The sequence below is a fragment of the Onychomys torridus genome, chromosome 12 (assembly GCF_903995425.1).
Source record: "Onychomys torridus chromosome 12, mOncTor1.1, whole genome shotgun sequence".
NCBI lineage: Eukaryota > Metazoa > Chordata > Mammalia > Rodentia > Cricetidae > Onychomys > Onychomys torridus.
In genome coordinates this window covers 67,333,836-67,361,597 of record NC_050454.1, presented here as the reverse complement: position 1 = coordinate 67,361,597, position 27,762 = coordinate 67,333,836, and the positions used below count along the sequence as shown (strand labels likewise).

The following is a 27,762-nucleotide window of genomic DNA, read 5'->3' as shown; positions in this document are numbered from 1 at the left end:
ACTCACTATACATTTGTTTAAAGCTAAATCTGGCTCTTTGAAAATGTATTAGAAACATAATCTTGGCTGGGAGGAGACATAACCTGCACAGTTTGAATATATTGTTCAAGCACATGAATATACACAGGTGTATCACAAAGACTGGAGACACTGAATCCGAGGAAACCTCAATTCTGTATCCTCTTATTTTGAACATGAGTGCATATATTTGAACTGGCAGCTTGATGAGGTGGGGAGGTGGGTATTTGCTGATAAATTTGCACTCCGTGGGTTCTTACTGTAGGCATTGAAGTTTTGGTTCATCTCAGCAGTAGCTTCTGCACTGGTCTGTAAGACCTTCAAGTCTCCATGGACAAGATACTGGGGTGAGGGGGATACTTTATTCCTGATATTTATTATCGCAAATGCTTAATGGCATGAAAAAGAACAAGCAAAGCTTTATTGTGTTTAGACCTGATCCAGTATATCCCTTCCTATTCTACTGTGTCTTTGCCCCTCTCTAAAGTATGCTATCATGTTAGAGCAGGAGTTGACGAACTTTGTAGTCTGTCCTTGCCCTCTGAAAGACAGGCCTCAAGTGTCTTTCTGTTATAGAGTATAGCTATATAATTACTTTAACATGTCTTTAAGTCTTTTATAGATTTTATTTTATATGTATTTTGCACAGTACTGACAGCGGCCTGAAAAGGATGTTAGATTTCCTAGACTTGGAGTTACGGATGGCTGTGAGCCACCTTGTGCATACTGGGAACTGACCCTGGTTCCTCTGCAAGAGCAGTAAGTGCTCTTTACCATTTAGCCATACAACTCTTTAAGAAACAAGATACTTTTTTAAAAAGTTAGTGCCTGGGCTGAAGAGACGGCTGACTTGGTAAAGTGTTCACTAAATAAGCGTAAGGACCTGAGTGTGGATCCCGGGACCCATGTACAAAACTGGATTTGGAAGGACATGCCTGTAACCCTGGCACTGGGGAGATGGGGGCATGAGGATTTCTGAAGCTTTCTGGATAGCTAGCCTTGCTGAATGGGTGAGCTCCAGGTCCAGTGAGAGGCACGGATGGTCTCCAGAAGTGAGGGGGAAGGCAATTGGAAGACATGTAATGTTGACCTCTGACCTCCAGATATATGCCCACCGTGCTTCATTTGTTTGTTGGTTGGTGTGGGTGATTGCCGGCTGCATGCAGTGCTGCAGATGTGTGGAAGACCAAAGAAGTGTCAGATCCCCTGGGACTGGAGTTACAGACAGCGGGAGCCACCTTGTGGGCACTGAGAATTGAACTTGGGTCTTTCTGCAGGAACAGCCGGTGCTCTTAACTGCTGAGCCATCTCCTCAGGCCATCCCACACACTTTTTAAAAGGTGTGTGTATGTCACCTGATTCCTAGGAGTTGCCAAGTAGTAGTGAGTCCACTTTAGAAAGGATAGCTATGCTATGGAAGTTTGTTGATATGCGCACATCTTTTTCCCCTTTCCTGAGACAGGCTCTTTGCAGTTCTGGCTGGCATGTAACACTGTAGCCTAGACTGTTTCTGAGTTTGCAGCAATACTGGCTCTGCCCTGAAGTGCTGGGGAACCAGGGCTGCACCACATTGTGGCTGTCCAGATTTGTAGAAAGGCCCACAGTTAGTTGTCCAGTATGTTAAACACCAGTGGGTTGTACGTTTTTAGAATGCAGTTTTATTCTATAAGTTATATTTGAAAACTTTAAAAACTCAAAAATGTAACATTATAACATTCCATTTCACTGTTTTCTTGCTTGATCTGGTTTTCTGTCAGGTCGAAAACATTATCAGTTAGCTGACTACGGGGTTTTGTTAATTATTTTGTTGATTCTGAATCTAAAGTTTGTTCAAAGGGTGTGTTTGTTTTTGACAATTATAAGAAATTACCGGAGGAGACAATTCAAGGAAAAACAGGAGTGTTTGCTCCTTAAATAACAGTCAGCTGTTATAGCCAGGGTTATATATCTGTCTGAATGCTTTAAAAAAAAAAAAAAAAAAAAAAAACCAATTTTATTTTCTTCCAATAAAATGCTTTTATATCCTTGAACGAAGTTTTTTCTTTTCTCTATTGAAGCCTAGGAGGAAATATTTATTTATTTATTTATTTATTTATTTATTTATTTATTTATTTGGGCTGAGGATCAAGCCCAGGGCCTTGGGCTTGCTAGGCAAGCGCTCTACCTCTGAGCTAAATCCCCAACCCCAGAAATATTTATTTTATGAAATGTTTCTTCGTAGGTAATTTCATTAAGATACTAATTCAAGTTCACTTAGTGAAGCTAATAATAAAACTGATCTCGAAACGGGGCACCGTGTTGGTGAAGTAGAGCAATGGCTAAACTATGGATATTCTGAGAAATTAGTACTCTGTGTAGTGGGTGTGCACAGGTACCCTGGTATTCATGTGGAGGCCAGAACACCTTTACCTACTTAACCATCTTGCCTGCCCGTACGTAATAGAATCACCTTCTGGCCCATTTCTTGAGCAGGTGAAAAGGAGTTTGGGATTGGCTGCAGTTGGGTGAATCAAAATGGAGGTAAGGAATGGAAGAGACCTGGTATTGGGAACTGGAACTGAGTGCTTAAAAGACCCTGGTGAGGGAAGTGGCCGCTGGTTCTGAAGTGAAAAAATTGAACGCCTGGTAGAATTTTTGAAATTGTAGGGTAGCTTCTCCAAAATGAAGCCTAAGTTGGGGTATAGTTTAGGACAAATCATCAGAAATTACTTTGAAAATTTCTTCTTTCAGCAGTAAGTAGCAGAATTTTGAGTTGGTAATGATTTAAAGAGTAGGAATAAAGCAAATGAACATTGCTTGTTATATTACTATAATGTTAATGCATGTAGAAATACATGTAGTTAAGCTAAAATGGTTTTTATAATATTAACTGTTACATTTACATGAGGTTTTTTGTAAAATGTTTCTCTGAGGTCTGGAATTAGAAAATTTAATATATCTGTGGGAAAATGTGATAAGTGGAAAGAAATTTAGGGAAGAGGGTTTCTTGACACTTGAGTTTAAGAATATTATGTGTAACTTTGCTTGTAAAAGTATCTGGTTTGAGCCGGGCGGTGGTGGCACACGCCTGTAATCCCAGCACTCAGTAGGCAGAGGCATGTGGATCTCTGTGAGTTCCAGGACAGCCTCCAAAGCGACAGAGAAACCCTGTCTCGGAAAAAAATAAAAGAAAAAGTATCTGGTTTGAAACTTGGAAGAATCTGAGGAGTAGGCTTTATAAAGATGTAGGTGGGGAAATGTGCTATTTATAGCACACTGAAGAGCTAGGGTTGGAGTGTATCTCATGTGAGAGTACTTGACAAACATGGAGACCCCAGGGTGGTCCCCAGTACCAAGAACAGAGAGAAGGGAGGAAAAGAACAACTCAGGACATTATGGCTCATGGAAACTATGAAGGAGCATTTTAAAAACTTACCCTTTTTGTAGTTTAACTGTTTTTCTGTTTATGTTCTAAGCAATTGGGAAAGGTTTGATTTAAACATTTAGGCTTCAAAGGATTTGACACCAGAAAATAGAATTTATGTGAAAATAAGTTATTAGTAATCAAAAGAATCCTCCCTTTAATGGGCAGATGTCAATAAAAAATACACTATATCTACAAAGCCCTGGTGAAAATTCAAGAGAAACTTTATTTGTAATTTAAATAAGTTTTATTAAAGATTATTCAAGTATAGCTGACAATATATACTAAGTTCAGCACTACTACCTTTCAGAATTTGCAAGCAACAATATAGACTGTTAACTTCAATCAAATAAAATTTATTCCATGGACAAGTCATACCCGATACTAATGACTCTCTATAGTTGGCCTTTGATTGATTGATTGATTGATTGATTTTAGATTTTCAAGACAGGGTCTCTGTACATAGCCCTCTTTGTCCTGGAACTCTGTTTGTAGACCAGGCTGGCCTTGAATTCACCGAGATCAGCAGCCTGCCTCTGCTGAGATTAAAGGTATGACCACCATACTCAGTTTACACTTGGCCCTTTCTTATCATTTAATTACATTTATAATAATTTGAGAACAGACATGGTGGCACATATCTAACTCCAGCACTCAGGCTGAGGCAGGCAGAACTTTTGAGACTCTCTTCAAAGCGAAACCTTGTCTCAAAAAGAGAAAAAGGAAATAAAATAATTGCACTAAATGCTGTACTTGTTCATTTTAAATAAAGTGTTTTAGTATTTCTTTCCCTTTTACTTACATTGGGATTTTTCCTGTTTAAAGACATAGTCTCACTGTTTCCCCATGTACCATGAAATTGTTTATTTTGCTGGTTAGTAGTTGTGAGGGTTTTGAGAGCATCCCATTATTGCCTTGGGTACAAGGTTATGGGATTTTGTTTAGTTTTTTAGTTCTTGTTATTCTAACTTCAATTTCTCTGAGGAGTTGAAATGCATCAGCTATGTCTCACCAGCCTTTGGCTTTATGCTAGACTCAGCACTGTAGATATAGGAAGAAGTGTAGTTCATTTTAATTTGTACTTTGAGTTTTGCTTGGTAAAATTGTTCATTGGTTTACTATTTATAGATATTTCCTTTGTTAATTGAGTTCACTGTAGTATTTTAATTTCACTCTCTCTTGGATTTTTTGAGTTGTATTTATGGAGAGAAGGGGCATGTACCACTGCACATGTGGAGACCAGAGGACTTCCCTGCAGGACCCTTGAGTCTAGGGTGTCAGACCTAAGTCCCAGGCTTAGCAGCAAGCACTGGGGAGCCATCTCATGGCCTCTCTTGCTGTCTGTACCTGCTCTTGATAGCTCTATGCACAGTTGTCTCTCACCCAGAACAGCATGTCTTACTGTGCTTGCCTTCCTCAGTCCCTGCTTCCCAGCATTAGGAAGAGCACTTCTCAAACATAGCGTTGGTGAATGACGTACTCAAGCCCGAAGATGAAGTGCTGTCTCAGAGGCGCTCTACACTACCCTTCACCTAATTGTCCTAGCAGGAAGTTTCAGGAAGTTGTCTTTGGGCTATAATTAGCTGGATGAGCATTTTTTCCCCCAGAAATGATTGTCTTTTGTGAAGAAATGTATGTGTTATTTTATGTTTCTGTTATTAAACTTGACAGTTGTGTTGGCTTTAGCTTTTGATTTGGTATGAACTAGTAGTAATCTGATAAACTGAGTCAGATGTACAAAAGAGGAGGAAGAGTAGAGATGATGCTTTGGATACCTGTGTCTCACCGGAAGACCAGCACCTGCCTGTCACTGGCTATTTCTGTGACTCTCGCAAGCAATCTCCCCTTCCTTGTACCCTGTGCACATGTGGGCCTTCAAGGGCAGTGTCCAGGGGTGAGTTCTCCACGCGGGCTCTGGGGATCCCACAGTCCTCAGTGACACGTGCCTTGGGTGGTTGTTCTTTTTGGGTGTGGCTTTTGTTTGCTTTCTTTAAACTTAGTACTTAAATAGAAATAACAGGACCTGAGGGGAAAGTGCTTTGTCATCTTGCAGTTTATATAAGAGCAAAGGAAAGAATGGTAGATAGACTTAAAATCCATTATGAAGTAAATTTGAGAAAAACAAAATATTCAGGTTTAAGGGAAAGAAAGGTTGGGCCTAGTACCTCTTGAAAGAAACTCAGAAAGGACAAAGTACTTAAGGAATTTAAGAAATAAGAAATATTTAAGGTGCTGGGGAGATGGCCCAGTGTTTAAAGTGCTTGCTGTGGGGGCACATCCTGGAAACCAGTGCTGGGAGCGTAGAGACAAGTTCTGGTCAGCTGGTCCGGACAGTTGATGCCCTCCAAATTCAGTGAGATCCTGTTCCAAACAGGCAGTGGAGGACATTTGACTTTGACCTCTGGCCTCAGTGGCATACACACACATACATAAACATGTGCTGTACATACCTTCCTTTTTTGTTTTTTGTTTTTGTTTTTCTGTGTGTGTGTGTGTGTGTGTGTGTGTTGTTGTTGTTGTTGTTGTTGTTGTTGTGTGTTGTTTGTTTGTTTGTTTGTTTGAGACAGGGTTTCTCTGTAGCTTTGGTGCCTGTCCTGAATCTGTAGACCAGGCTGGCCTTGAATTCACAGAGATCTGCCTAGCTCTGTCTCCCAAGTGCTGGGGATTAGAGGCGTGCCATGCGTCACCACCACCCAGCACATAGTACATACCTTCCTTTTAAAAATTAAGACGGGCTGGAGAGGTGGTTCAGTGGTTAAGAGCATTTGTTCTTTCCAGGGTCCTGGATTAGAGTCACAGCACCCACGTGGTGGTTCACAGTTTTTCATAACTCCCATTCTAGGGTGCCCATGATATGTGCAAGTGATACTCATACATATAAATATTTTAAAAATTAAGACTGCTGTGTAATTTCTTAATTATTTTCATTTCCTTGATAGTTTGATTTCAAGAGTAGAATTTGTAGAATCTATTACCAGTTCAGTGTTATTTCTTCCAGTTCTGCTTCTCTTATGAATATCTAGCCATTGCTAGTTACCATCAGTCAGAACATTTTCACTAACAGTTTATAACAGAGAAAAAATTGTTTTGTCAAGTGGAAGACTGACTAAGAATTTTTTAAGAAAGATGTTGGCTGTGACTTCATCTGAATCAGTTAGAAAAATAGAGGTTAGATGAGAATATCAAATAGTTTCAATAAATAGCATTAGGATTATCAGTTGAGTTCATCCTAGAAGAACTCCCCCCTTTTAAATTCAAAACCACTGAATGACTTAGTTTAAGGCATCCAAAGTGAGTGTATAAAGTGAAATGAAAGTTGGTTTAAGTAAAGGGATTTCCAAACTACCTAAATAGATTGGAAATACTACTAAAAATCCAGCCTGTCACCGTGAAGGTGGAGTTTTATTAGAGGTGTCAGTGAAAAGCAGTCAGAGGCTTTAAGTTGATCACAGATGTTAATAGAGTGAATGAGCACTGTTTACACCTCTCTTGCATGGGTACCAACAGTGTGATTCCTTAAACCTTGAGACTGTTATCTTATGTATCAAAAATGGAGGGTTTAATTGTCTCCATGTGGAGTGACTACCCTGGGTTATCTGAGAGGACCCTGTGTAATCACTAAAGGTCCTTATTATGCGAGAACAGCAGGAGACAGAAGGAAGACAAGGCAAGCAGAAGTCAGAGAGTGGGAGGCCGTGCACCATAGGCACGTGGTCGGCCAGTAGAGTTGAAATTGCAAGAAATGGATTCTGCTCCAGAGTCTCCGGAGTGCGGCCCTTCTCCCATGTTGATGTTGACTAATGAAAGTCTGCTCTTGAGAATACAAGGTGTGTTTCTTCAGGCCTTTTTAGGGTACATTATAAACTTTCATTGCATCAGTAGAAAAGCAGTCAAGCTAATTCACTCTTAAAGGTATGTTAATTTGAGAATACATCTGACCTCTGGAATTTTAGGATGTCACCCTTAAAAAATAAGCCGGGGTAGTTAGATCTCAGAATCATATCATTTGGTATTATTGTAGTTAAGGTAAGGGGAAGGCATGGTGGACAACTTCAAATATTTTGTCTTGTAAGGGATTCCTGCTCTGTGCCTCGGGCTGAATTGTGGGTTAGTACAAGCAACGCTGATGGAACCATTGGTACTGATGGACTAGGAGTTACTAAAGTCTTGATACTCCTGGTTTTTCACCAGAAATATTGACTGACTGGGAGTTACTAAAGTCTTGGTACTCCTGGTTTCTCACCAGAAAGCTTTCTCCTAGTGTAGCATTTGGGCAGCACCACATCAGTATAAAAATAAAAGCACTCGGCTATACAAGCTTGAGGACCATGTAAAAAACTGGTGGGGTTGTATGAGCATGCTTGTAATGCTATTGCTGTGGTGAGTGGAGACAGGAGCATTGCTGGATGCTTAACTTCACTGAGGGATCCTGTTTCAGGGGAATAAGAGAGTGACAGAACAGTATTCTATGACCTTTGTGGTCTGCGTGCACGCAGACACACACACACACACACACACACACACACACACACACACACACACACACCACAGTCACATGTAAGTACACAGACTGGAGAGATGGCTCAGCAGTTAAGGTCACTTGTTCTTCCAGAGGTCCCCAGTTTAAGCAACCACATGGTGGCTCACAACCATCTGTAATGAGATCTGGCGCCCTCTTCTGGCAAGCATAACACTGTATACATAATAAATAGATCTTTATTTTAAAAAACAACCAAGAGTCTCAGGGCATTAAATTGCTCGTTTACTGAGTGCTTATATGCCAGGTATTATAGGCTTAAGATGTATGTACGTTGCCTTATTTAATTTCAACAACTTTATGAAACAAGGTAACTATTAACATGCTTTTTCAAATTAAAAAAAATCTTGTGGTTTGGAATGGTTAGCTAGAATGACATGTATGAATGATTAAGTTTGTGTATGGAATTATATTCATGCTGTTTGTGCAAGTGTGTTAGGAGATGAGACCTAATCAGAGATGGTTGGGTTACCAGGAAACTGATGCCATCATTGTGAAAGCAGGTTATTAAGAAGCGAGCTTGGGCCTTGTCTACAAAGTGAATTCCAGGACAGCTAAGACTGGTAACACAGAGAAACTATCTCAAAGAATCAACAACAACAAAAGGAAGCAAACTTGGACTCCCTTGAACTCTTCTCCTCTCCTGTGCTCTCTTACCATCTGTCCTTTGCCATGAGATGCCATGGTGACACATGCCTTCACCAGAGAGGGACACCTTGGACTTACCAGCTTCTGGAACTGTAAGGAATTTCCTGCGGCATCTGGGAGACTGCAACATGAAAATTGTCTTCAGTCTGAGAGAGACCCTGCTTAAAAAATAATAAGTAAACGTTCTTTAAAAATTGCATAGTGGGCTGAGAATGTAGTTGCCCAGCACACCTTTTAAAATTGTCTAGTATGTAGTATTTCTTACGGTTACACAAAATTAAGACATTTGCCCAGGTTTGTGTAGTTAGTAAAATGCCATTTTGTCTGATTCCCAAATGTGAATGAATTCCAAAAGAACCACAGTCTAAATCGTCATGTTCTGTGTCTTAGGTCTGTTTATTGGAGGAAGGGATGAGGATGAGGAGAGGTTCTTCGTGTTTGAAGTACTTTGTATCTCCAGCAAGCATGAAAGGACAATGTCTGTCTCGGGAGACTTTCTTAAAAGTTGTCCTACTGATAGATCACAGAGCTAACTAAGGCTGGTTGTGGTGCAAATGGCGTTAGAAAAAAGAACCACTCCTCATCCTTGGGCTTTTGAAATGGGCTGTTGCTAAGTGTAAGGAGCTCTTGGCCACACCCTCACACTGCTTCCAGACACACTCTTCCCATTGACAAATGAACGGACGTGCAGGCTGGTGGGGGTGGGGCAGGGGCTGCACCAAACTATACTCAGGAACACTCAGCGTTCCAGGTAGGTGGTAGTACAGACTGTACAGGTGGGGGTGCTGTGGCTTGGAAAGGCTAATCTGCCCAGATCTAGAGTCCAGTCTTCTAACTCTTAGTGCCTCAGTGTCTGGTGTTTTCCATATTAGATGGTGTTGGAATAGCAGTTTCATGGTTTCGCGCTTTGTGTTTAAATTGATTCTTTTTTTTTTGTTTTTCCCTTGAGGCTTGTTGGCTGAGACTGGATGTTGGTTAGAAATAACCAGTCTTGAGTTTCCTTTCTCCCCCTCCCCCCAAATCAGTGCTTTCCTATTTTCTAACCAAAATCCACAGGAAGACTCATAATTTACACTTAGATTCAGGTACTTATATGTTAAGTGCCCACAAACAAAACTTGAAAGTTTTGTGAAACAGTATAGTTGACCCAGTCCTACCCTCAAAGTCAGCTAGTCTTGCCTTAAAAATATTGTGGTAAAAACTGTAGAAAGTTCTAAAGGGTAAGACTTCAATTGCTGTGTGTAAGCAGTACTTGGAATCCTGCTCAGGCTGCCCATTGATTCAGAATCTCCTGTCCCACCGGCACATGCCTGAAATTATTGATCTCTTACCTCATTTGTAATACAGACTTTTTTCTTGTCATTATTCCCTAAATAGTACATCATAACACTTATTTTTTACATAGTACTTGCTATGTATTAGATATTATAAGTAGTCTAGAAATGATTGAAATTATACCAGAGAATATGCAGATTCTATGCCATTTTCTTTCTTTTTTAAAAAGATTTATTTATTATTAAGTACAGTGTTCTGTCTGCATGTATGCCTGCAGGCCAGAAGAGGACACCAGATCTCATTACAGATGGTTGTGAGCCACCATGTGGTTGCTGGGAATTGAACTTGGAAAAACAAGCAGTGCTCTTAACCTCTGAGCCATCTCTCCAGCTCTCTATGCCATTTTCTATAAGGGACATTAATGGGGAGCCAGTGCCTCAGGACAAGTAAATTAAAAGTCTCTTAGTTGTGACTTCAGCCTCTAGTTTGGAAAGCACTGCTTTGAACTGTTTCCAGGCTGTACCTGGAAACAAGCTGACCTCTTGAGCGCTTACTTTCTGCTTAACTTTCTCAGCATTAGCCAGTGGCAGAGCCAAACTTTGTGGGCAGTTAGTGTTCTGACCAAGAATAACAAATTATGAAGAGTCAGTAGCTGTAATCAAAGTCATGGGTTGTCACAAAGCTGGCCTTTATAAATCTGAGAGATTCCTCAAGCAGTACTGGTAACCTTGACAAATTTTTTTGTTTAAGATTATTAAATTGTAACTTGGCTCTTGAGGAGAAGTGCTAAGTAGTAAGTAAGGTGTTTACTTTAGATGAGATAAACTGCTTATAAATAGGAAACAGATTAATAGTATAATAAGTGGTGCTTATTTTTATTTACTTTCTATTTTGGGACAAGATCCCACTAAATTGTACAGGCCGGCATCGAACTTGTAACCTCTACCATAACTCCTCAAGTAGCAGGTGTCATGAACCTTTGTGTTGGTCTTAACATAACTGATTTTAATTAAAACAAAATTGGGGTTGGTACAATTGAGGAAGGGTGGCCATAGATATCAGGAAAAGAAAACAGAAAACTATCAAGGACGATTTTAGATAAGTCCGTTTGAAAGATGAATTAATAATTCGTAAGACAGTAATACAGTATTGTTTCTAAAGACTTGGGATCAAATTCAGAAGCAGTTGCTGTGGGGGCCTTGTCTTGCCTGGACGTGCTTGCATGAGTGTTTACAAAGTAGAATCTCACCGTACAGAACAGAAGCCTGCCTACTGATAGCTCTTCCGTGCTCAAAGACAAAATTGAGATCGCAAAACCAGTATCTGGTCATCCATCTTGTGACATTAAGCACAATTCTGAATAGCCTTCTTCTGATCACCTGAACGTGGGTAGGTTTCTGGTTTTTGTTTTTCTTTCTTTTTTAGTGTAGGAATCTAACCTAGGGCCTTGTACATGTGAACCAAATGCCCTAACATTGAGCAACATCCCAGCCCCCTAGATTGGCTTGTTTTCTTTTTCACTGTGACAACTTGACAAGTGAAAGGAAGAAAGACTTGTCTGGGCACAGATTTGAGAGGATTTTATTTAGTCCACAGAGGCAGCAAAGGTATGAAGCCGTTTGTAGCAGCTGAGACACGTTACATCACAGTGCAGCAAGGGGGGTAACATCAGGTGCAAATTCCAAAGGCTGCCCAGTGGTGGTCTTCCTCCAGCCAGGCCCTGCCTACTTCCTCTTAGCATGGGATTGTAATCCCAAAAACTGAGGAGATAGACCTGTGGGGTTTGCTCTCCAACCAGACTAGTTTAAGTAGTGAACTCCAGACCAATGAGAGACTTTTTTTTTTTTTTTTTGGAAGGGTGGATGACTCCTAAGCAAGGAAGCTCAGGTTGACCTCTGCCTTCCACACCCGTGCATGTGCACACCGCACACAAACACACATTTATATTGTATTAACTTAGGGCTAGGATGTTAGCATAGCAGCTGGGACCGATTCTTGGACCTTAACATGCTCATCTGTGACATGGGCTTGTGTCTCCCTAGCAGGCTGTTAGTACTTGTGTCCCAGTGATGAGTGTTGGAGCACATGGTTACCAGGAGAGTGTTTCCACGGAAGTGGGTTCACACCTAATGAAGCTAGTGAGCTATGTAGCAAGGAACCACTGTGACTTGTAAAAAGATAGAGATGTTGGGAGTTTGTGCTTTGAAGTCAGTCAGATACTGGTAACTGTCAACTTTAGATTTTTAAGTCTCCAGTTTTGAAACTTTCCTAAAGTGTTTTTTCTCCAATTACGTCAACTGCAAATTCACGACTCTAAGACTTAAAAATAGTTGGTGAAGGAGAATCAAGGTCATCTAAAAAGGAACTCAGGTGCCCTGGGAACCTAATGATGCTTAGTAGGTAAGGTCATCTGTAAAGTTCAGAAGCATAGGCTGCGTGTGGTGCACACACTTTAATCCTAGCACTGAGAGGCAGAGGCAGACAGGTCTTCTTGAACCCAGGTCAACCAGGGATAGATAGTGATACCTTGTCTCTAGTAGTTTTGAAGATGGCCCCGCTGCCTCTATGCTGAATGTGATGTTTGTTGAACTTTTGAGTGAAAAATTGGCTCCCCAGTGCATTTCTGCTTGTATGCAATCCTAACCACTGTGAAAAACAGTGGACAAGGGCTATTTACAGGCGGTTGGAGGACCTGAGTCTGTCCCTGGAATCCACAGTGGAAAGAGAAAACTGGCTACCCAGAGTTGTCCTCTGCCCCCCTCCACGTGTACTGTGATATGCTCACACCTGTATTCATGTCACACACAAATACACTAATAGACAAAACTTCATGTCTTATACCCTCATAATTTCCTAAATGAAAGAACAAGGTTTGGTTTGTGTTCTTAGCCTTCAAGTGTTTGAAAGTGCCAGGTGCATTTTTGAGTCACAGGATTTCACTTTGCTCTGCTGCGCTTGTCCAAGCTCTTTTCTCTTCTGTGTTGTACTTTTTTATCCCCAACTTTCAGTAGACCCTAGGTTTCCTTTTAGCACAAACTCCTTTCTTCCTGGAAGATATTTCTGTTTAAACATGGACCTGTTTGTGTGTTAAAGATCCATTTGCATGTCTGCTGGCTGTTGAGTGCACAACACACATTCTGTTTCATTGCCGGTGAATGCAACATTCAGAGAGGAGTGTCTGCCTGGTGTTTTTTGCTTCTTGAATTCCATATCATGGTCGGTACTGTGCATAAATGGTAAGCAGCATTGGATACACCATTCAGAAGTGTTAACTTTGGAATAGACTAGACTTGACATTTTTTAGTTCAGATTCATTTCTTGGGCCTCATCTAAAACGAGGAATCTTTCTAGGAGTGACATGAAAACATCTGAGAGGTGATGAGGTCATGCTGCTACCTTATGCATGCTAGTTAAGGAAGCAATTCTCTTCTTCTTTATGCACCTCTTGTTACTCTTTTGCCCGAATATTGACTGTTGTTATATGATTGTGCTTTAATTTTTAGAATGACTGTGATGGTTTGGTTTTGCTTGGAAGCAGTGGCAGTCTTATATGCTCATTGGACTTTAAAAAAACAGTGACTTGCTTACTGTTGACATGACTTAATATATGCAATCTGAGGCATCAGAAAAATCTGCTCTTGAGATCCATGTTTTAAGGTACCGAGTAGAAAGAATAGTAAACGTGTGCTGTATGTTTATGAATCAGTTTAGAGTTTTTAAGTTAAAATAGTTAAATTTGTCTTAGTTCACTGATTTGTATAGCTTTACCCATTACTATCCTTTCTACTTTTTCCATTAGTGTTATTCTCAAGGTGAACCTTTTTTGAGAGAGAGAGAAAGAGAGAGAGAATGAATATTAATTTATTTGTATGTGCACATGAATGTAGGTGCCCACAAAGGTGCTGGAGATCTGAGTGCCTCTTACTGCTCGGGAAATATAAAGAATTGGTGTCTTTTAGAATCTTCTCAGAAAAAGAATTTGTATATAATACCTTAAGTAGTTTCTCCAATTTTCTTAACATTTATAGACAATTTTGAGCTTTTTCTGCTTAGAGTATCTGAATCCTACATTGTTGCATCCCCCATCCCATGCCTCTTCTGTGTGTATGTGCACACTGTCCCTAGTTTTAAAGAGCTATGAAATTGTAACTTTTTAGGCTGTGCTGCCAGCTAGGGCTGCTTTCCCTCGGAAGAGACTCATTTTTTAGACATGCTGTATTGTTTAGTTAGTATGGTACACTTGAGACATTAGTTAGCTGGGAGGAAATGGAGATGGCTCAGAAACCCCTGAAAAGTGCTTGACAGTTATTAGAGAGTTCTTCAAGTGAGTGTTGCCTAAAAGTTGAGTGCATCATGCATGAGTGAGCGAGTATGTGTGGGCATGTGTGTGTAGAGAGGACAACCTCAAGTGTCATACACCTCCCGTCTGCCAGGCTTCTTCCAGCCTGAGGTTACAAGGACAAACCACCATACAGCACCTTCTGCCCTTGTGCTGCCAAACCATCTCCCCAGGGACAGGGACCCTCCATATCCCTGGCTGTCCTGGAGCTCAGAGAGATCTGTCTGCCTCTGCCTCCCAAGTACCGAGGAGATTAAGATTCACTGTCACATCCAGCCCTAATCTCCTCAGTGCTTAATTTCAGGATTTTATATTTATAACCTTTTCAGACTCTGATTATTAATATCTTAGTTGGACTTATTTTGGGGGGAAAGAATACTGCGTGTTTTGGCATCAAGAGATTACCTGATTGCTTGCTGTAAAGATTCATTAAACTTAGATCTGACTGTGAGTTGTGGGCCAGGTTTTAAATGAAGAAAATTTGAACATTAGCATCACAGATATTTGGATCTTTCTTCATAGTGGCATTTTAAATCTGTTGCTTGACTTTTTTACATATTTACCTAAATGACTTTAGGGTTATTGAAAGTCCTTCAAAGTCTCAGTAAGATTTGGAACTGAAATTAAACATTGATAAAAATCACACTATTGCTGCACACAGGAGGGGCTGTGTCGTTTTTCCTCACTTTTTGTTTGTTTGTTTGTTTCTTGAAAGACTGATTTTGTTGGTTTTGTAACTTTTTAAATGTTTTTGCCTCTGTATTCATACTTTTTTCTTTTTAATGTGATCCTCTCGATTGATTTTTTTTTTTCTACATGATGATATAGGTGTATAGAAAAGTTGATGTTGGATATGTACCCAAATTGACAAATTTTAGTTACAAGGATTTGTTGTTCTCTTGGCCAATGAATATAAATGTCTTTGTAAAACAAGGGGAATTTAGCCTTGAATTTACCTTTATTTCTTGTTTTTTTTTTCCAGCTTTTTTCACTTATGGATATGAAACCTCCCATCTCTAGAGCCAAGATGATCCTGATCACTAAAGCTGCTATCAAAGCTATCAAGGTGAGAGTAGACCTTTAGTTCCGGCGACGGGGTGGGGGTGGGGGGGGTGGGGGTGGGGGGGGTGGGGGTGGGGGGGGTGCCCTGTGGAGATCCGAAGCCCGCCCTGTGCAGTCAGCTCTCATCTTCCACCTTGACGTGGGGTCTGTGGACCCAGCTCAGTTGGCCAGGCTTCTCTAAGAAACACCCTAACCCACTCAGCCATCTTGCCAGCTCTGCTTTTGAATCATTTAAAATATTACTTACTTACTTACTGATTGATTGGTGTTTTCTTTTTGAGACAGGGTTTCTCCATGTAGTTTTGGTGCCTGTCTTGGATCTCACTCTGTAGACCAAGCTGGCCTTGAACTCACAGGCCTGGCTCTGCCTCCTGAGTGCTGGGATTTAAAGGCCTGTGCCACTGCCACCTGGCTATTTAAAATATTATTAACATCAGAATTTATCTTGTGAACTAAGTTTTGCTGAAGGTTTGTAACAATACTATTTCAATCCTTATAAACCAGCTGTGAGATATTGTCTTCATATGAGAAAAAAAGTCAAAACTTGGGCTTTGGGAACTTAACTATGTACCCAGGATCACATTTTAGTCAATGGCACAATTTAGGAATGTTATGACTTCGTTTTGGTTCTGTTCTTTACCATGTCATGATAGCCTGATACCTTGCTTTGTGAAGGTTGGTTAAGAAAGCACATTCTCCTTGGAAAGGAGTGTGTAGTTTTTGTTTTGATTAATCCCTTTCTCAAGATTTTTTTGCATTTGTTGATTTTGAACTGTTTCTAACTGTTCTTTGAGTTAATTGACAGTTAAAAATGTCAAGGCTCTGAGTGCTTTCACTGATTGTAAGAAATGTCAAAATGTATAAACTGGCTGTAACTTTCTGTTCTTTTTCAGCTCTATAAGCATGTTGTTCAGATAGTAGAGAAGTTCATCAAAAAGGTAACTGTTTCGTTATTACCGTGTTTACTTGTGCTGTGTGAACTGGGATTGGATCTGTGCTTCTAAAAGCACTCTAGAAAAACGTAGTTTCTGGGGTTGGAGCCATTGCTCAACAAGGTAAGGACACGGAAGGCTCTTCCAGAAGACCTGGGTTCAGTCCCCAACACCTACATGGTGCTCACACTCTTCCATAACTCCAGTTTCAAGGAGTCCTAGGCATTCTTTTGGCCTCTTTGGGTACCAGACATGCACATGGTGCGCAGACAGAACTCTTTCACAAAAATGAATGCTTTTAAAAAACAGTTACTGAACTGGGCAGCAGTGATGCACACCTGTAACCCCAGCACTCGGGAGGCAGAGGCGGGTGGATCTCTGTGAGTTCGAGGCCAGCCTGGTCTACAGAGTGAGATCCAGAACAGGCTCCAAAACTAGAGAAACCCTGTCTCAAGAAGAAAAAAGTTACTGACTTTTTTAAAACACAGAAGTTTGACAAGGTAGTTTTTCATTGTACTTCGGTTCATTGAATAGTGGCGAGAAGTTTGGCGCTCGGCTCCTGCCGTAGCTGACAACAGTTGGTTGTCTTTGTGTTCCATGCCCTTTGCCCCACCCATCCACTCTGTTGGTACTGATTGCCTGTGAGTTTTCAGATGAACTTACTGACTCTTCCCTGTTGCCAGTGTGAACCGTTCTCAGTTGTACGGTGCTGTGCTGTCTTAAAGTGTGTAATTAGCATGTCTTTCTCAGTAGAGAACTGAGGGTGATCTTAGACATCTTAATCCACTGATCTGCCTTTGGGCCGTGGAGTCCATAGTAGGGGTTTGTCAGTCAGAAGCTTCTTGTAGCAGCAGATCAAAAGGCAGAGAACTCAATGGGGAGAACATGGATTGCGTCCTGTTACCATGTATGTGCACCTGAATCTCCTGAGGTTTCCGTCTAAGGAAAATGGACACAGCGCCTGTACTGAATATGTCATCAACGTCTACCGAAGAGCCTTTGTAGTTGTTACTAGGGCTCCTTAGCCACTCTATAGGTCCTGCTCACTGAAGAGGCTCACCTTACAGAAAATGTACATGCCTGGGGTTTCCTTACCATAAACTCTGCACGGTCAAAGAAGGCTTTGTTTTGTTGCTGAACCGTCGTCTGTGCAGGGCTATGCCTTTTCCTACCGAAATGCCTATTTCACTAGTGTTTTGTCCTCCTTCACCAGCTGATCGACCCAAATGGCCTTTCCTTATACACTGTATTTCTCTGGTAAAACCTAGCATGTTGAAAAGTAGTTTTCAGTAATTTCAAAAGGTGGAAATTACTCAGTCAGAGACTCATAACAACTGAATTTGTAGGGATGTGGGTTGGTAATGGCCTCTGGAAAGTTTCAGAGAGGAAGTCAAGGATCTGGGGGAAAGTCTTTGGAGACCGCGATATCAAAGAATGTAGGTGTTCACAGACTTGAAGTTTGACAGCCATTTAGGTAGCTGTTTCAACATAGTGGACAATGGATGCGTAGAGCTGCATCCTCATGAGATAATGGGTGTCAGATTTGCTTTGGATTTTGGGGGTGGGGGCCTCAGCATTTTGCTGTGTAGCCCCGGATGGCCTGGACCTCACTAGATAGAGCAAACTGGGTTTCATAGAGATCCTACCTGTTCTGCCTCAGGGTTGCTGGGATTAAAGGTGTGTGCCACCATACTCACTGGTTTTACTTTTCTTACATTAACATTGTGTCTTTAACCTTGCAGTGTAAACCAGAATACAAGGTTCCAGGATTATATGTCATTGATTCCATTGTGAGACAGTCTCGTCATCAGTTTGGAACTGATAAAGATGTTTTTGGGCCAAGATTCTCTAAAAATATAACTGCTACATTCCAATATTTATATCTTTGTCCATCTGAAGATAAGGTATAGTTAATAACTTCTAAAGTTTTGTTGTTGTGTTTATTTTTATGTGTTTAGATTCATGTTACTAAATACTATCTTCGTGTAGTAAGCTCACTAGTCTTAAGTTTAGTTTCTCTGCAGTGGTCACTTCTAGTCTGGCTTCCTAATGTTGGATTGTAGAAGGAACCAGAGTTACAGAATCTCAGCAGAGCAGTGAGTGCTGGGGAGTGGGGTGTGAGGAGTTGCTTAGTGGTGGGTCCAATGTTTCAGTTAGGCAAGGTAAAAGTTCTGAGATCTGCCAAACATGGTACTTAAAATGAACAGCTCTGTGTTTCTAGTGATTTCTAGATAAGGTATGATTCATGTTAAATGTTCTTACCCCTGTTAAAAGAAGCCAAAGGGTTTGTAGAGGAGGCATTATCTTTAAAAATAAAATTATATATATACATATATATATATGAGTATCTGGGCGTGGTGGCCTCTCAGCACTTAGCAGGTATCTGCAGAAAATAGCTAGTGACAGACAACAAGCCTGAGCTACAAAGATGTACTTGGACAATGAACAGTCTGTGTAGAGAAAATACCGTCTCAGTTTGTTGCTTATTTTAGAAGACCCAGAATTGTTCTTCCCACCATGCAGGCATGTAAGTGATATTAATCTTCAATAAGACTGCAACACACACACGCACACGCGCACACGCACACACACACACACACACACACACACACACGCACACACACCTTCACGGTGAACTGTAGAAAGGAAGAAGGAACCTGACAGTCACACATAGTGAGCGCCCTCTCAGTAGGTGGGCACTACACTGCAGTGGTTTTGAATGCTCTCATAACCTGCTGCTTTGGTTTCCCTGGCTTCCTCAAATGATGAGACAGAAGGAAAGTTGGGTTTATCTGCAGTCTGACCACATCAGAAAGAAAGGATGATTGTTTCTCCTCCCATGTTGTTGTTAGAGTTGAGATTCAAAGAAAACCCTAAGGTAAAGGCCAGCAGATGTGGGACAGTTACCAGCCCTTTTCTGAGGTGTGAATGGTTAAGTTGCCCCCTTTGCAGTTTAGATGGTCTCTGCCATTACTCTGGCCCATTCTCTCGGCATGGACTCATGGATAAAGTACTCAGTAATGAAAATGGAGACAGTTGACATTCAGAGCAACACTGGCGTTGCTGAGTCTGTGTGTATATTCTTAGACCCATGAATGACACAATTTTATTTGGATCTCCTTCATATTTACTTGGCCACAAAACATCTTTTTCCTGTTATCGGCCAATTTCTTGAAAATGGGTTTGTTTTCATTTGTATTTTGTGCTAGGGTATTGGGCCTCATATTTACAGTCTTCCTTTTCTGAGTGCTGGTGTCACAAGCATGTGCGACCACATACAGAGAGTCTCTTAAGTAGTTAACTGCCTTGATCATCCCAAAGAAATTCACTAACTTTTCTAAGATAATTGAGTTTTGTCAGTGATTTTCTTTGTAAATCTTAGTAAAGAACAGTGATAATCAAATAATATCTTTTTTTTATTTGCTAGGCATATAATCTGTCTGTGTTCCTTTCATTAGATTATACCACTGAAGAAAGGTTAATTTAAGTTGTTTAACTAGGTAATGATTTTGATGGATTTTTTTCTCCGATGAAACAGTAATGGTTTCTCTTTAAAATCAGATATGATAAGCTATTTCTATAAGTATTTATTGTATGTTCATTTTCTTACATATAACAGAGTAAAATAGTTCGTGTGCTAAATCTTTGGCAAAAAAATGGAGTATTCAAAATTGAAATTATTCAGCCTCTTTTGGACATGGCAGCAGGAACCAGTAATGCTGTTCCGGTAGCAGAAAATGTCACCAACAATGAAGGTACAGTGGCATGTCTGATCACAAGAGAAGTTCCTGAGAGCACATTGGCATCTCTGGCTCTTTCTTCTGTTTGTTTGTTTTCCTGTTCTGGTTGGTTGGTTTTTGTCTTTATCATGTTCTATTTTTATTCTTTATATACCTGTTTTCTAATGAGAGACAGAGAGGGGAGGTAGGGAGGACCTTGGAGGAGCTGGGAGGAAAACCATAGTCAGACTATATTGTATGAAAAAAACTTGATTTTTTTCTTCCTTTTTTTTTTTTAACCAAAAAAAAAGTTTAAAAAGAATTGAGTTTATCTACATGAAAGGTTTTGTTTCTGTGTTGGTAGAATTTTCCCATAGGAAGGAAACTTTAGTTTGCATTTGGAAGGCAGCTTTTCTTATAATTCTTACTTCAGATGGGAATGTGCCCTTTGTCACTTCTTATATATAATATATATCTTACAAGTTGAACTGGACAGAATTTTGTTTTAGCAGCAAAACGTGAAAGTGTTTTAAACGGGTGTGGGGGGGTGTTGACTTTTTTTGAGGCCTAATGCCCTTTGCTTTTTTAGGCTCACCGCCACCCCCAGTAAAAGCCTCTTCTGAACTCGCACAAGCTCCCACAAACTCCATGCCCTCCGTGCCACAGTTGCCCAGCTCTGACGCCTTTGCTGCTGTGGCTCAACTGTTTCAGACAACTCAAGGCCAACAGGTAAGCTGCTGAGTGAGCAAATGGTTTGCAGACCTAGGTTCTGTTGGTGTTGTTTCCCATTTCTCCTTCATACGCTCCTTGATGGGAGAAAATGTCGTCTTTTCCACCAGAGTAGCTAGCGTTCACTACGAAGCAAATGTAACGAGTTAGAGCTAATGAGGGAAATGTGAATGTGGCAGTAAGGCAATGATAATACCTCTCTGAAAGCCCTTGAGAGCTGTTGAAGTGGCAGGTGTTGTTGCTCACATTTCTAGTAGTTCTGACTGACTCAAGATTATATGGAGTGAAATGTTCTGTATTTCTAGAAAACTTGCTGTTACAATTGCATGTGTTTTCTCTTTGAGCTTGTTTGTATCTTTGGGATTGTCAGCATACGTTTTTAACTGTAATCAGTACACTGTAATGTTCATTCACAAACGTAGCCATGATGAAAGGTGGACTCTGCCCAGTGTACTTACTGCCTATGCTATTTCAGTCACTCTGAGAGTCTTTTCTTTTTAGTAAAGTAACTTTGATGATGATGCTTTGTTGTGTGGTTTATCAGTTTTCCCATTCTTTAAGCTTCAGCAGATCCTTCAGACTTTTCAACAGCCTCCAAAACCACAGTCTCCCGCCCTTGACAATGCTGTGATGGCTCAGGTTCAGGCTATCACAGCTCAGTTAAAGACAGCTCCTACACAACCACCTGAGCAAAACGCTGCTTTCCCCCCACCTGAACAAAAAACTGCATTTGACAAGGTACGCTTCTCTCACACCGCCCCACTGTCTGTCTCAGCCATGTGCATTGTGGGCTCTCTTCTGCAGCTTCTCTGAGTGCTCTTCTGTGGTTGATGAGTCTTCTCAATGTCAAAATGTGTTTTTCCTGCTTATATGTGTCATGCAGACTTGCTGTAATCAAGTTTACAGAATAAAGAAAAGTGAACAGAAATTAATTCTTCACTGGCCAACTTGTACCTAGAGAGGATACTGTCGTGTTTTGGTGTGTGTTTTCCAGAAGTAATATACTACAGGTCTGAGCTTTTGTTCTGATCTTTATTGTTAGGTCTGTGTCCATTCAGTGTGAATGGTTATTAAGAAATTCAGTAGACCGAGACCTCAGGTTATCTGTTTTGCTGCTGATAGACATTTGCTGTTGCTGTGATAACTAGTTATCATGTCTGGGATGGGAGTCATGGGGTGACCCCAGCATCTCTGCTTACTCAGTGGGCCTTCCATACTTAGTTCTGTTTCTGTGTGACTATGACCATATGCCCAAGAGAACAATTGAAACAGGGAAGCATTTTGGTTCCTGGTGTCTGAGAGTTGAATCCGTGGTTGCAGCATGACCACGTGCAGATGAACCTCTTCAGTTTAAAGTGGACAGGAAGGAAGGGGAGGGGAAAGACACCTGGAAGCATCTCAGAGTGAAACTTCACAGGCATGGTTAAGACACTGCTACCAGGTGCGAGTGTGCTGTGGGCTTCAGCCCAGACAGCTCTACTTTGGTCTCTTGTGTTTTTGTTAGGGTTAGGACTGTTGAAAATTTCTTTTTCCAGTTTTATAGTTAAAAAACAAAACAAAACAAAAACCATAGTTTGAAAATCGTAGCATTAAATGACATGTTTGATATCATGATCTCTAAAATTTGATTCTTTCTAACAAAAGATACAAAAATTTTATCACCAGTAATCAGTGTGGTAGGTAAATGTCAGTTTTCATTATTTTAGCTTAATGATTAATAAGTGGCTACTGATGTTAAGAAAGACTGGATTAAATTTTGAGTAAAAAAGGAATGAACAGGGCTGCCGAGATGGTGTAGTCATGTAGATGCTTTACGCACTTGCTGTGCAGGCACATCCCCGGCCGTGTCCATGGAAAGCTGCATAGTGCGTGCCGGTCACCCAGCATATACCTGGTGTGTACACACACACACACACACACACACACACACACACACACACACATGAATAAGGAATATATATTTGTAGGCGAAAGAGAATACAGAGTTATAAAGCAAAAAGAAGCTATTCCACAGTGCTTTAAAAAGATGTGTTTGTATGTGTGCTTACATACTATTTCCATGTACAAGTGAACATAAGTTCGTGTGTGCTTTTCATTTGGAAATCTCCCTGTTTTTTATTACCCACCCGTCCCCACCCTCCAAAAAAAAAAGGCTCTGTATTCTTCAACTAGTTGTCTACTTCTGTGTCCTGTGTCCGTCTCTCTGGTCCTTCTGTTTTGGTTTTTAGGTGGGTGTTTGTTTTTGTTTGACACTGTCTTGTCACACTGATTTCTGCATCATCTTAACAGTTGAACTCAGGGTCTTAGCCCATGCAAGTCCTTGACCACCCGGCACATGTGCTTTACTTCCAAATGTCCTCTGCTTAGTTCTTCCTCAGGCTTACTGGGGCTCTTCATGGTCTTACGTACAGGTTCTTCAGATAAGCCATAATGGCATCTGCGATCAGTGGATGATTGGATGGGAAGATTTTTCTTAGATTTATTTTATGTGTATAAATGTTTTGCCTGAATGTATAATGTGAACCATGTGCATGCCTGATGCCTGTGGAGATCAGAGAAGGCATCCAATTCCATGGAACTACAGTCACAGAGGGCTGTGGGCCACCATGCGGGTGCTGGGAACTGAACCAGGTCCTCCGGAAGAGCAGCCGTTGCTCTCAACTGCTGAGCCATCTCTGCAGCCATGTGGAGTTTTGCTTGAGTTAGTTTGTGTCCTGTAGAAAGTCAGCAACTTTTGAGCTTGTTTCAGGCAGATGAGTAGGGTGTAAATCCTTGTAAAAATTAACAATGTAGATCTGCCTGAGAATATTCCGAGGGTTAGCATAGTAGAAATTCAGCTAGAGTTTCCATGCTGCGGCATCCCGGAAGCCTCTTTAGGACATTCCAGTTCTTAAGGTCTCGTCCAGAGCCCACTGCTATACTCTAGGTCTGCTGACTAAGTGACAATGTGAGATATATACCTTCCCAGTAACATCCATACGACATTGGACCTTACAACTGGTCCCTATATTAGATATCTAAGTTAACGTACATTACCTATCAAAACATGCTTGTTGGGTGGACAGTACCGTAAATGTATCCCTTTAGCTTTGGGTTTACTGCTACAGAATCTCCATAGAAAGCTAAAATGTTTTGGTGGTTTTCTTTATATAGGGCTTACATACTTCCTTGTTTCAGTGATCCTTGGATTCCTAGTCTTTTTTTTTTTTATGTTTCTTAGCACTTTTAATTTGGTTAATAATGCCATAGAGACAAGGCTGATGTTTATCTCACGTTGTAACTAGTTACAGTAGTAAGTGCTTAGTTTTCTGGGTGGTTCTCTTGGGATTTCAACATCTGCTCCTGTTACTTTTCTTCTTACACCAGTGGTAGGAAATACTGAATAAAGACCATAGTGGTGGGAATCCTTGCTGGTTTACCTGAAGTAGTTGTTAGTTCCATCAAGTTTGCAAAAAGGAATTCTCTGCTGGGGGCTGGAACTATGGGGTGTGTGTGTGTGTGTGTTCTGTACTCTTTCATGTTACTAAAATCTGTTTTCAGCTAGGCACTGGAGCACTTTTATTCAGATCTTCCTACATCTTCCATTTCCTCTAAACCATCGAAAATTAATTTTTTTTTTACAAACTAGAGATTCTATAATTTATTCAAGTCTTTTTCCAGATCATTATGTATGAATATTAAAACTTAAATGTATCTTGTTGTACTATAAGTTAGTATATGCCAAACTGTAAAGCACCTGAAGTACAGGTATATTCAGAAAACACTAGTTCTTTTATAAAGAAATTTGCTATGTCCAATACTCTTTCCATTTGGTTTAGTTCTGTGTACCGTGTTGTCTCAGGAAAGCCCTTACATTCGTTCCTTAGAAGTCTGTTCCTAAAATACGCCAGTGTTTGGAGGCAGAACAGAACAGAAAACATGAGTTAGGAACCTGCAAACCGTGAGCACAGGAGGCACAGCTAGAAAGAGAAGTGTGCATATTGGAAGCTGAGCACAGGCATTTAAAGTATAGAAGACCAGTGTCCACCAACTGTAGTTTGGTGTACGTTTCTTAACCTCCTGAGCCTTGAATTCTTTGTCTATATAAAAAATAGCTCTATATTGCAGTTTTTTTATGACTACAAAATATAACTGTTCAGTGTATTGCATTTCCTCCTTGAAGAGTAATTTTTTTGTAAGTTATAGCATGTGGGAGTGATGTATGTATGCCATGATATACATGTGGATGGAGGTCAGAGGACAGTTTCATGGAATCTCTCCCTCCCCCACTTCGGTTGGGTTCCAAGGATGGCTCTCAAAGGTGTCAAGCTTCCATGACAGGCAGTTTACCTGCCTGACCATCACCCCAGCCTAATACGTTTTATTTTAAATTTAAACTGATTTTAATTTTACTGTTTTTAACTTTTTATCTTAAAATATTATTTTAATTTTTAATTTTTAAATTTTTTATTTTTATTCTAGATTTGTGAACTTGTGGATTTTTGGATATTTATTTTTAAATTATTTATTTTTATTTTATGTGCATTGATGTTTTGCTTACGAGTATGTATGTCTGTGTGAGGGTGTCAGATCTTGGAGTTACAGACAGTTGTGAGCTGTCCTGTGGATGCTGAGAATTGAACCTGGATCCTCTGGAAGAGCAGTCAGTAGTGCTCATAACCACTGAGCCATTTCTCCAGCCTTTGTTTCTTGTTTTTAATGAAAGTTTCTGGTGTAAACTGTAAAGTTTTGAGAAGGAAGCTACTCAAGTCAACAGCTGAAGAGACTTCCCTTGTTCTTGTCCTACCCCATCATTTTTTTCTTTCATTGTATTAGCATATTCTTGGCCAGGCAGCCTATGGAGATATGTGGCTAGCCTGAAAGCACACACCTGTTTGCATGTACACAGAGCTCTGGAAGCTTCAGTCTAATAAGCAAATGAATATTTTAGATGCATAAGTTTACTGCTAAGTTTATTATGAAATAAGTAGATAATATTCAGAAAGAAAATACAGCTTTTGTAATTGGAGAAGGAAAGTAGAATTTAAAGTTGTATCTTTTCTAACGTGGTGTTTATGTCAAAATTGTCTCTCTTTGGACAAGCTCCCCAGGACACGCAGGAGAAAAAGAAAGGTGTGCACAGCGTGGTAGGGTTGTAGCCGATGTAAACACCGTTTTCTGTAGTTTCCGGGTCGGTGGTTGTCTGTGTTTTAAGTGGAACATTGCTGCACACGTTACAGAAGCTGCTCGATAGATTCGATTATGACGATGAGCCTGAAGCTTTGGAAGACGCAAAGAAAGAGGATGCGACTGTCACCGCTGCAGCCCCTGCTGCCGCCCCTCCTGCACCTGCCGTGACCACACCTGCTGCTGCTGCTGCTGCTGCTGCTGCTGCTGCTGCTGTGCCCATGCCCTCTGCCACCTCTCCCCCTCCTCCACAGGTGCCATTGTGAGTTCCTCCTTCACTCTGTGATAGCTGTAACAGTACAGAGCTTAACCTAAGCAACAGTCAGGGTTAAAAACACATTTCGGGGGGGGGGGGGGGGTGTCTTTCTTTTGTAGAATTATATTAAGAGAATTTGTGTCCTTTTCAGAATTTAGAATTTTAAATGGGGCTTTTATGTTGAGTTAATGTTTATTACGTGTGACCCCTGAGTGGCATTCTGCAATGTAAATGTGACTAAGAGTCTTAAGTGCTTTTGAATGAGTAATGAAAGTACTCACTTTGTTTCAGTGGCTATCCTGGCGATAGCTTGCAGCAGCCAGCCTACACACAGCATCAGAATATGGATCAGTTTCCACCTCGGATGATGGGCATGCAGCAGGATACAGTGCACCATCAGGTACAGACATTCTTCTTGTCTTGAGAAACTCAAGACGTGTTCTCAGAGACCTGTTTGCCTCTGAGCACTGTTGTTCCTGTGGAATTTGCTAAGAGAACTGCAGCTCCAATGAGAGCTGTGGAGTGACAACTGTTATTTTGAGTTGCTTTTTATCTTAATTACAAGTTTATAAATATGACATGTTCATCTAATAACAATAGGTATTTTAGTTAGAATAGAGACATTACAGTTCTATTTAAAGACACTCCTTAGTCGTACAGCTATTTCTTTTTGCTGGAAGGTGTCTTTGCTGTGTGCTCTGATGATCGGCTACTGTAAAGGGTTTTCAAGCTTGGTGTGGGTAATATAGATAGTTTGGACTATGAAACAAAAACATATATAGCACACTGGAGGGTTAAAGAGAATAGGGGTTGGGTCATTAGATTTATTTTGCTACATACTATAAGCTATGAATCTAAATTAGGGGCGGGGTGGGGGCTTTAAAGACACAGAGCCTGCGGCCTCCCCTCCCCCCACTATAGTTATTCTAGATAATCTGGAGTTTTGTTTGATTTTTAATACTACAATGATTTTCATATATAACCAGCCTTGGGAAACATTGCTTTATAGCCTATGAAAAGGGTGTCCAGATACATCCTTAGACTGCAAATTTTTTTGTCTGTATTATTTCCAGATCATTCTTTCATTTGATGACATATAGTTGGTACTGTGATTTTAATGGCTTATTGAGGAGGCCTGTTTAAATAATGAAAATACTGCGAGATATTAGACATGTATTACCATCTTTTTGATGGTTGGTTAATTTTTCGAGACAGGGTTTCTTTGTGTAACATCCCTGTCTGTCCTGGAACTCACTGTGTAGTCGAAACTAGCCTCAGACTCACAGAGATCCACCTGCCTCTGCCTCCCAAGTGCTGGGATTAAAGGCATGCGCCACCATGACCCAGCTCTACCAACAATTTCTAAATACTTACAGAAAGGTATTTTGGGACATGATTAGTTGTATTGGTGTTGGCATTGTACATGCAGAAACGGCAGGTTGTGCTTTGCTTTTACATTGTGACTTTTTGTTTTTTGGGGGCGTTTTTGTTTTTTTTTTTTAATTTCACACATAGTTAGGTATGGTGTTAACACACAGTCCCAGGATTTGAGGGACTGAGACAGGAGGATTGTATGTTTCAGGCCAACCTGGGTTATACTGTGAGGCCATTTTAATTTTTGCTTGTTGTTTTGTTTTGAGCTTGTTTCTGAGATAAGGTCTTACTGTGTATAGTTCTG

The 27,762-nt window shown here is 40.6% G+C and overlaps 1 protein-coding gene across 3 annotated transcripts in view; it reads left to right on the top strand.

The window, feature by feature from the left end:
* Positions 1 to 27,762, top strand: part of Scaf4 (SR-related CTD associated factor 4) — a 58,244-nt gene that overhangs the window by 7,324 nt on the left and 23,158 nt on the right. For all 3 annotated transcript variants that reach the window (XM_036204136.1, XM_036204135.1, XM_036204134.1), the window contains exons 2-9: positions 15,203 to 15,286; positions 16,176 to 16,220; positions 17,957 to 18,118; positions 19,834 to 19,969; positions 20,523 to 20,662; positions 21,224 to 21,400; positions 25,882 to 26,090; positions 26,376 to 26,484. In XM_036204136.1, coding sequence (XP_036060029.1) covers positions 15,203 to 15,286; positions 16,176 to 16,220; positions 17,957 to 18,118; positions 19,834 to 19,969; positions 20,523 to 20,662; positions 21,224 to 21,400; positions 25,882 to 26,090; positions 26,376 to 26,484 — 1,062 coding nt within the window. The remainder of the gene's footprint in view (positions 1 to 15,202; positions 15,287 to 16,175; positions 16,221 to 17,956; positions 18,119 to 19,833; positions 19,970 to 20,522; positions 20,663 to 21,223; positions 21,401 to 25,881; positions 26,091 to 26,375; positions 26,485 to 27,762) is intronic.